The 10,346-nt window shown below is 44.7% G+C and overlaps 1 protein-coding gene across 1 annotated transcript; it reads right to left on the bottom strand.

Annotated features, from left to right (window-relative positions):
* Positions 1–1,726: 1,726 nt before the first annotated feature.
* LOC134439385 (hyaluronan and proteoglycan link protein 3-like) lies at positions 1,727–6,790 on the bottom strand. The gene is made up of 5 exons (XM_063189317.1): positions 6,737–6,790; positions 5,556–5,702; positions 4,896–5,264; positions 3,776–4,078; positions 1,727–2,160 (listed from the first exon to the last, which is right to left on the bottom strand). The coding sequence occupies exons 2-5, from the start codon at positions 5,677–5,679 to the stop codon at positions 1,844–1,846; spliced, it is 1,113 nt and encodes a 370-aa protein (XP_063045387.1). The 5' UTR covers positions 5,680–5,702; positions 6,737–6,790; the 3' UTR covers positions 1,727–1,843.
* Positions 6,791–10,346: the final 3,556 nt, after the last annotated feature.

Below are 10,346 nucleotides of genomic sequence, written 5' to 3'. Positions count from 1 at the left end.
TCTATTGTATTTCTATGCATTTCACATCATCATCCAGTATACAGTAAATTAATACGGAAAATACACACACACACACACACACACACACACACACACACACACACACACACACACACACACACACACACACAATGGTGGAGTAATCATCATACTTAAGTAACAGTATTAAATACTGTTTTACCACAGGTTTTGACTGAAATGGAAAAAAATGTGCAAAGTACATTTATGAGCAGTAACATGACCAAACCTAGTCATGATCACATGTACTGTAGATGCCTATTAGATGTTCATGTTTAGCCTTCTTTATAAGGCAACAGCCAGGAATTTGTTAGAGATTACACAGCTTTTCTAAGGAGGCCCATATAGTTAACCTTGTCCAAAATCTGGAGAAGCAAAAATTATAGGCACCGAAGGCATCATATCTAAAACCTTGAAATACCATGGAAACCAATGCAAACCATTAGGCAGTGCTGTCACACCTCCCTGACAGAACACCATAATGTCCGTCTTGTTGAAACATGCAATATGCATATTTTTGTCACCAAAACAAAAAAAAGAAAGAAAAACGGATGAAAACATCCTTTCCATAATGATGGAAGAGGGGGAAACAGTTGTTTCCTAAATTCTTCAGTGCATTCTCTAAATGCTGGGTCTTTGTTTTCAGGTGTTTGTGGAGCATTCATTAGCCGAGATGCCACCATTGCTGACCAAGTGTCGGCGAGCCAGAGCATGCAGAAGGCTAGATGTTTACTCCATGCTCACATTAGGCCAGCGGTTCCCAGTTTATTTTCTGCTGGGCCCCCCTTGGACCCCGTGAATATTTTCACAAACCCTCACCTCCCCTCTTCCAAATGCCAAACATTTCTTTCCCCTTAACATGTATACATTGTAATGTGAAAATCACATCTGAAAGCATTTCTTTTATATAAGCGGTCTTGCACAAACAGTCCGTTCTCTCCGTGACACCCCTGCATAGTCTCAGTAACACCCCCAGGGGTCCCGGCCCCCAGTTTGGGAACGACTGCACTAGGCCCTTGATCGTGACCTCTTCTGGCTAGACTCAGGCAGGAGCGGCTGGTCAAGCCGTCTACCAGTCACCCTGAGGGCTACGTGAAGGTCTGACATGGTGTCAAGGTGAAATGCCAGGTCAGAGGAGTCAGGTGAGAGAGGGTCATAGGGCAAAACATATCAATAAGCACTGACTAGCTGTCACTAAAGTTAATAAGTACATTCTGTTCATAGTCCAAAAGGGAGGAAAGAAAACGCCTTTCATATTACAAGAAACAGCTGTTTAAAAACACATGGTACAATGCCTTGCTGCCATATTGGCCTTCATCAGGCCATCACGGCATTCCCTGATTAATGCCAATATGGTCGCAACGCGTAGGCCCATGTGTCCTAGGTGTTTTTAACATGAATCCGGATGAGCAACATTGTTAGCACAGTCTGCTGAGCGTCTCCTCAAGTATAGTTATACTTTTCCTATGGTGAATTAGTAATCGAAACTCAACATTATTAATGGACAAAAAGGTTTGGCATTTGGAACATGACGTGGGAGGGGGATCACAAAAATATTCCTAGGTAAAGGGGGTCCCAGCAGAAAGGATTTGGGAACCACTGACCTACCAGTTGACCTGAGCATGATCCTGACTCATACTGTAGCAGCCCAATGGTGCAACTTGTTTTAGAGAAATACAAAGCACCAATGCAATAAAACGCCTGAACAGAAAACATACAAACCATAACGACATGGAAAAGGCTGTTGCATGTCTCCCTCTTATCAAATTTTAGTGACAAAAACTGTATACTGCTCCATCAATACTTCTTTCAAAAGCTCTCTTACTCAAGCCGTCACTATCTCCTCTCCAAATGGCTTGGGCTCTGCCTTGTAGCAGTACACGCCATGCTTGTGGCGAGGGGCCGGGAACCCAAAGCTACGCACCCCAGCCTCCATGGGGCCGCAGTTCGGACGGGGGTTTGTGATTGGATAGCGCACGCTCCCGTCAGCCAACCAGCCGGCGTCGCACTGGTCCAGGCCAGTGAACTTCCATGCGGCGTAGAGCTGGCCCACCTTGGCCATGTGAGCTGCGTCGTCTCCACAGGCCTGGGTGGCCTCACTGAAGTTGAGCTTGTGGGGATGCTGGAGGTAGTAAACCTTCCCTGGAAACACAGGCAAGGCAAAAACAAGATGTCTGCACAAATGGATTACAATACAGTACTGCATAGGTGTCAAAAGTAAAAGTAAATTCATGGTGTACACCATGCACAACACAACACACAGTACAATACAAGCACATGGTATTACATAGCTGTAACATAATTTTATTATTATTACTCCATTGTACCTAATGAAGTAGATAGACTATGTTGTTACTGAAAAACAATAAAACCTAACAAGGATCCACCACAAACTTCTTCCAACCAGCAAATATTAAGGTGATCAGAAGACAAGTACTCTGGTCTACTGGTTAGTCAGATAAGTTACCTATATTGGAAGGACACTGTGTTTCTGTTTTTTACTTTCACATTTACTTTGACATTTCTGCAATACTGGGGCAAGCCACATACACAATATAATGCAATGGAAAACATATTCAATAAAGGGGTCAGTCCTTAACCTAACTCTTGCCATATGAATGGGTTATTCCGCCTTGCCCCATGAACATTCATCTGAAACTATGCATACGCTTAGGTCTGTGAAGGTATGGTTTGATTTTTAAAAATCCTTGCGCATGATTGGAGAAACCGCTTGTCTGACCTTTTTAATAAGGTGCTACTTAAACTACTCACAGGTTCGAGAAAAAAAACCAGTTGAAATTACGGTATTCAATTTCGACAAGTGAATCCATGTGATCAACCGTTGTTGTCTGAAACAACTACTGCACTTCACTTATTTTTCCCATCTCAACTATGTTTACATTTTCACTTTGCCACATCTCTGCGAATCCTACGATCCTACAGCAATTGGGTCAGCTGCATGGCAATTCAGCAGCTGTGCGAATCTCAGGTCCTCCAGACCCTTGAGTAAGCTCACAAAGCTCAAGAAATCCACATAGGTCAGGCGAAAGCCAGGTACTAAGTCAGGCCTTGGTTCAGAAAATATAAACTTTACCAGCGTTTCATCCTAACAGCTTTTGTTACCTAAAGTGATTTACAGGATATGGGGGCTTTCTACCAGAAGCAATATTGGGATAATATTGGGATATTTTTCTCACCCTGTCACATTTACTCTTCTGATACAAGATTCAAATCTGCAAGTCTCTACAACTTTTACCCTGTGGCCTCTCAGCAGAGCTGGTCCCATGGCCAGATCAATTCACTGGTTACTAAAAAAAATCAGCTACAATACAGCATATGACATTACAGAGAGTCTTAGGAAAGAGATTAAGACTGGGTCATTATTTCTAAAAAGAACTGAGGGGTGATGTCATGTGATGCAACGTGTAGAGCAAAAGCACCACATACAGTACATGGGAACCCAGGTTCGAGTGCTGCCGCTGGCCTGGGTCATTTCCTAACCGTACCACATCTCTCTCCCACCACTTTCCTGTTGCATCTTCACTATCTTATCATGATAAAGGCACTAAAACCCAAAAAATAAAAAGGAGTAAAGGCGAAATGGCTGACCTTTCAGGGATGAACAGAAGACATTGTAAAAATGCACATGTCTGTGTCTCACTCTGCAAACTGGACTTACTCCTAACCCACTGGTCTGCCATCGGACCCAGCTGATTATGAAACACTGAGGTGACTGAGGCCATGTGATGTGACTAACCTTTAAGAGAGGAGGAAAAGCAGAAGGCGTCATAGCGATGGGCATGTTTATGCCGCGGCCCGTAGCTGCGCAGCCCCGGCGCCAGGCCCCAGCCGCCGCATGGCAGCCTGGGTAGCGTGATAGGGTACTGCACGGTGCCGTCAGCCAGCCAGCCGGCGTTGCACCAGTCCAGGCCCTCCTCCCAGGCCGTGTAGAGCTGCTCGAAGGTTGCCATGACAGCCTCCTGCTCCTCACAGGCCTGCTGGGCCATGGAGAAGGTCAGGCGGTAGCGGCCGTGATGCGGCTGGTAGGGGAACACCACACCTGTGTGGCGGGGCGGGGAGGGGAGGGGGGGGGAGACAAGACATCAGCACTTACAGCTTTTTACATCCCAATACTATATCATAGATGTAGGTGTATCTGTCAACACTCATTTCTGGTCATGTTAATCTCGTCTACCTCAACTCATAGAGAATGTTTTTGCACACATGTCTACCCCAACTCACAGAATATGATTTTGCACAATTGCCTTTTTATTTCTTTCCCTCCCTGACAATTACTTGTGTTTGATGTGTCTTGAAATGTCCATGTGGGCATTATGTGTATTTATGTAGGCTACTTGACACCTTAATGTCCCCCCGAGGATCAATAAGGTTACTATTCTTAACATCTGTATGAAGGAGTGTTGTGCTGCACTGCACTAACAAGTCCAAGAGATGGCCCATGAGGAATCAGGTTGGAGTACGGACGGGGTCATATCCCAGTTCTTCCCTACTTGTTTCTCTCACTGTTGTATCACAACAAGGCAACTAGACCAAAAATATGAAAGTCTTAATGAAAACAGGCTGTTACCTGTTGGAATAAATGACATTGCCATGTCTGTTAAAGCAACACTAGGTAGTTTTCATCTTCGTTCATTCTTCAGTTTGGAACAGTTATAAGTAATGTGGCGGGATGGAATGGGGTGAGGTGCGGTGTTGGGGCACGGGTTACAACCTGTACCATCAGTTTCAGATTTGAATCAAGTCTTGGTCATTTCCCAGTCCTGCAGTGTGCCTATACATCTGTCCCTGTCATTCCCCATCTTATTTCCACTGTACTGCAATAGGCCGAGTGGCCAAAATGTAAGATTCTGCCTTACCTCGCAGCTCCAGGTCGATGGGCACACTCTGATCCTCCAGGCCATCGATGACCTCACACCTGTAGCGTCCCGAGTCATTCAGATGCAGCCCCACTATCTCGAGGGACACGTCCCCGACACTGTCCTCCCGAAGGTGCACCCGGTTATGGAAGCGATCAAAGGTTCGCAGCCGGTTGCCGATGGCAACCAAGACGTCCGACTCCTGGCCCCCAGTGATGGGCTGCCAGGACCACTTGACGCGCGTCCTGCGGGGGGAGCTGAGAGGCGGCTCGTACCAGTAACGACAGGGCAGGGTGACGTTGCCGCCACGAGAGGTGAACACTGACGTCTGGTCAGACGCAACGTGAAGCTGCACTCCATTGTAGGAAACTATACAAAAAGAAAAAGAGAAAAAATGTGAATAGCCTATCCACATTAAAACCCACTTTGTTATTCATGGGTGGTGGGTCAAATCTTATCACATGGGATAGTACTTGTGGTCCTTAGTGTAATGTTTTGTTATTATTTCAGAAGAGGGACAATGGTCGCAATGCACCTGCATTGTCTTATAGTATGTATGGGATAAGTTAATATTATAGTAACATTTATGGTGACCCTGTGCAAATGTGACATACAGGGGTAAGCCACAATTGCACACGTCAGGTACAAATAAAGGCCTACTTTCTCCGTTGCCGTTGTTGTTGAAGATGTCATGGTAGAGGAAACCGTTTGAAAATCGTGGAACAGTGTGGCACCTGTCGAGTAACTGCAGCAGGGCCACCAGCAGGAGGCGCATTTTCGCCATGTCTTCTGCAGATGGAAGTCAGTCTGTTGCCAACCACATGACACATCATTGGAAACAATTACATGTTAGCTATTCGTGTATTCCTAGAAATAAGTATCGGTAACCATTTCAAACACGTTAATGCTGATATAACAACTTCATGTTACGACATGGGACAAGGGCTATTTTTAAGTCAAAGTGTAGGCCCCCACATATTGATTTGACCACTTGTAGGCCTAGTTAATTGGGGTGGGGTATTAGGCCACTGATAGGCTACACTAAATATATGGTAGGCAATCAAAGTTGAACAAATCAAAGAGGTTTATGTACCACCAAGTTACCTAATTAGCCTACTGTACAGAAAAGCTGCTCCATGCACTGGCCAAAAATAACTGCAGCCTACAACAGAGGCTTTGTACTATCATGTCACTCAATATCCATTATTTGGCCACCAGTAGCCTGTGCAGAGGTGAAATTAAATGCAACCAATGCTTTGACAACTTTCAGACAACTATTGAGACCTACTGTGCATTTACAAAATATGTGGATATCCAATACATAATTAACTTAATTCTAACCAATAATCAATCAATCAGTAATTTAGGCTATCCCAAAATTATAGGCCTACCAAAGTTTTCCTTAGATCTATTTTCCAAATTGAAAGTCTCTGTACTTACCCGTAGGCTACCATTATTAGTAAAACTTATTGTGCAAACTGATCAAGCAAATCCTCAATAAATATTGGCCCTCAATCTCAATAGTCGCAATACGGCAATAGGCTATCCTGTCACGAATCTCCACTGTCAGGAGAACATAATGGTAAAATAGTTGGCATTTTCCGGAAAATTCTTAGACCACTCAGATATAGGCTATAACACAACAACAGCACGGTATCCTATCAAGCCTTTCCTTGATTCCAATATCTGGTACTATCGATAACATAGCAGCATTTTACGCATGGCAAAGTGTTAATCAACTAGGCTACCCAAAAATAAAAGTAGGCTAAAATACGTCCCCAGTAAAATAAAATAAAAACCTTGTTGCATTGTGCATTGATCGCAATGGCAATTCTACTCACAAAAACGTGTCTTGAAGTCCGGAAATCAAGTTCCTCCGTTTGTTTTTAATCCCCTTTGCGCGCAGATGTAAACTCGTATGTGGGTCCCCTCGCATTGATAGAAAGTGGACGTGACGTAACCACAACTAGGCTTTACCGCTGTGGTTTGGGTGAACGCCTGCTGCTCCAGAGACAAAGTGAACCATTCCGCTGAGAAAACAATTATCTTAAATCCTTGGCAATAGCTGCCCCAAGCATGGAAATTATTTGAAAACTCCCGTCAATCCTGTTAACAAGCTTATTGATTTCGATGAGAAAGTGACTCATCAATTATGCAGAGTAGAAAGTGGTCCTCATGAATAATTGCAATTCTAATTGTGTTGATATAAAGTTACTGTCACTGTGTATATATCAGATTCCCTATGTCATTAGCTTGTCTGTGAAAACATCACATACCTGGCTGGGGCTATCGGATTATAATTGCTTTATTCCCTGAAAGCCCTCGCTGAGGTGAAGTGGGACTCGAGTGCCCAAGAGTTGACACTCTGGCCTGTTCTCAGTCCAAACCTGCAATCACAGCATGGAGTTCAGTACCGTGGCCCCGCTATCCAAAACACATGATCTCATGATGGCGCACAGAGGGTCTCTCTCTCTCTCTCTCTCTCTCTCTCTCTCTCTCTCTCTCTCTCTCTCTCTCTCTCTCCCACACACACTCCTTCTCTGACACACACACTCCTTCTCTGACACACACACACACACACACGCACGCACACACACACACACACACACACACACACACACACACAATGTGCCAGTAAGGAACATAGCCATTGTGTGGCCGTTTTCTGAAAGCCCCTCTGATCTCATCTCATCTCATCCCAGATGGAGAGGGAGATTATTCTCACAACGTTCTCTCCAGCTGTGGCTGAAATATCTTCACCCACCTCCATCTCTCTCTCTCTCTCTCTCTCTCTCTCTCTCTCTCTCTCTCTCTCTCTCTCTCTCTCTCACGCACGCACGCATGCAAGCGCACACACACACACACACACACACACACACACACACACACACACACACACACACACACACACACACACACACAGTCGCTGTTATCATTGAGAGGGGCTAAATGAGTTGAACTGTCCATGTACTATTCACATTGCAGCCCGGAGATGAAAGCCTTTGCTCCAGGCAGAAATACCGCGTGCATGTGAACAGGCAGGCAGCGGACGGGACGGGACGGGACGCAGGTTATAATTTGGAGCTCCAAACGGCAGGCTGCAGGAGATGGAGTGCTGCAAATGTCTGGGCCTGGCTGTGGGGAGGACGCGCTTGTGAGAGGAGAAGAGGGAAAGGACACCGAGTGACAGGAACAGAGAGAGGGGGGCTGTAAAAGTTTGTGGTGCGGTTTGACCCACATAGGAAATTCTTGTGGCGAGCAGACTTAAACAAAAGGGTGGCAGAGAGGCTGCCCGAGCACACCCAGACCAGAGAGAGAGAGAGAGAGAGAGAGAGAGAGAGAGAGAGAGAGAGAGAGAGAGAGAGAGAGAGAGAGAGAGAGAGAGAGAGAGAGAGAGAGAAAGTAGCACGCTGGAAGTGACATGGGAATGGATGGCTGGTTGCTTGCTTGGTTGTCCTGTCAGAACAGAGCGGCTGTGCTATATGGAAATAACACAGGGCAGCAGGCCAGCTATTGAGAATTAGGGAGCAAGGGGACAACATAGCCCAATCAGGGCCCCTCAGGGGATCCAACTCAATATACCTCCTCCCATCCTCTTCTTTTGCTTTCTGTCCTCGAGCTTTGCAGACACCCCGCCCCTGTAGACAATACAATTAGGTATCCCCACTCTCAGCCTATGCAGAGCACCTTTTTGGGGGCTTTTCACCATTCAACATCCCGGGTGAAAATGAGAAAATGACCGCCGAATAGTGCTTTTGCCAGATATTTAATGAAAAATCATCAATGACTTGTTGCGTCACATCACTAGGCCACAACCAAAGGAGAGGGTGGGAGGTTAGATATTGAGTTGAACCCATGTAGTGCACCCACCCAAGCAAGACCCACAGCAGACCAAAGACCTCTGAGTGGCCCCTGCTTGGTTGGAGGGGTGTGGTGGGGTGCCATGAGGGGGTGGATCTGTACCCTTTGACCTCCTGGTGTTGTAGGGCCTACAGTGATGTACAAAACGAACGAGCCAGATTGTTTAAAAGCACGACTCTGACAGCTCTGTTATTTCAAAATCCCTCCTTGTAGTTTAGAAGACGTTCAAACCCCTGTGGCTACCTTGTTTTAGTTCCTAGGTGCAGCAAAAATAAATAGCTAGTTTTAATTGCATGGAGACGACGACTTCTGTGGCACACCAATGCCTAATTTTGTTGTATCTCTAAAGTTGTGACCCTTTAACACAGGTGACCTCATTAGTAAGTTAAGTGACCCTTACACAGAGGTCAAACTGCAAGTGGAGGTCTTGCTTTGAAAGGGTGATCGCTTGGGGTTAGTTTTAGGCGTATACTTAGGTGACCAAATTAGTATTTTTTTGTTTCATTTATGTGGTTCATGTAATTTATCCTGAAATATTTGTTATTGTAAAACCTAATAACAACGTTTATTTCACTTAATTTGACTTTGGGATCAGTAAACAGCTCTACTCAACTCTTGGTATACTATTGCCAATATGATAGTGAGCTACACCTTTGATTCTCAACCTTTTTTGAAGAAATGCCCCTGACCTAATCATTATATTAATTACAAGTTTTTGTATGTTATTATTGGTTGTTCTGTATGATTATTACACACCTTTCTGGAATGATGTGAGTTTCTCTTCACCTTGAACGAGCCTTCCTAACACCCCCAATTTGTGATTGAAAAGGGCTCTCTAACACCCCCTGGCGGGCCGTAGAGCCCCTGTTGAGAAACACCACAGTACGCACAAACATGTCACAGTTGACTGAAATTAAGAGGAATGACACATTCTGCCTCATCACTCTGTTTCCTGATGCAGGTTACTGAATATACCACACTGCAACAGGCTGACAGAAGATCAGCTTCTAGAGAAAATTACAAATTTTTTGACGCACTACACACTATGTTCTAACATTACAACCTCACCCACTGTGAACTCTAATAAGAAGATTAGTAGAGTTGTAGCCCTGAAATCTGATATTAAATAGTGAAATATCTGACTTACTGCAATAGGAAGGTTGTGAACATCTCATGCAAAGGTGCATGACAAAAACTCAGAAAGAAAAAAGGTCCTCACACTTGAATATTTCTTTTTGTTTCTTCCATGGTGCTTAACAGAATGACAACATTCTAAGCACTTAGCAACATGAAATAAGCTAAAGATATATGAAAAACTCCTGGTTGTGATCTGATGTGACAATGATGCTGAAATGTCCTGTCTGAGTATTGCTCAAATCTGGGCACCCTTAAATACTTAATTTGAAAGGACGTACACTTAATGTGATATTGTTGGTAGTGCTTATCTTTCATTGTCCTGCTTTGGAATAAGCTGAACTAACCCAATTTCCGTCTAACGGTGTCCAACATGGCCACGAGGCCCAGGCTGTGGTCAATTACAACTTTGTGGAGAGCAAGGGCAGGATCACGATGACAGTCATGGCTGATGTC

The sequence above is a fragment of the Engraulis encrasicolus genome, chromosome 22, assembly GCF_034702125.1.
Source record: "Engraulis encrasicolus isolate BLACKSEA-1 chromosome 22, IST_EnEncr_1.0, whole genome shotgun sequence".
Lineage (NCBI taxonomy): Eukaryota > Metazoa > Chordata > Actinopteri > Clupeiformes > Engraulidae > Engraulis > Engraulis encrasicolus.
This window is presented reverse-complemented; position numbering and strand designations above follow the sequence as displayed.

Bases quoted from the DNA above. Each gene is read 5' to 3' on its own strand.
- LOC134439385 (XM_063189317.1), bottom strand. From the start codon at position 5,679: ATGGCGAAAATGCGCCTCCTGCTGGTGGCCCTGCTGCAGTTACTCGAC. The intron at 4,079-4,895 runs GTAAGGCAGAAT...CCCGCCACACAG, and splicing joins CATCGACCTGGAGCTGCGAG to GTGTGGTGTTCCCCTACCAG. The intron at 2,161-3,775 runs GTTAGTCACATC...CTGTGTTTCCAG, and splicing joins CTTTTCCTCCTCTCTTAAAG to GGAAGGTTTACTACCTCCAG.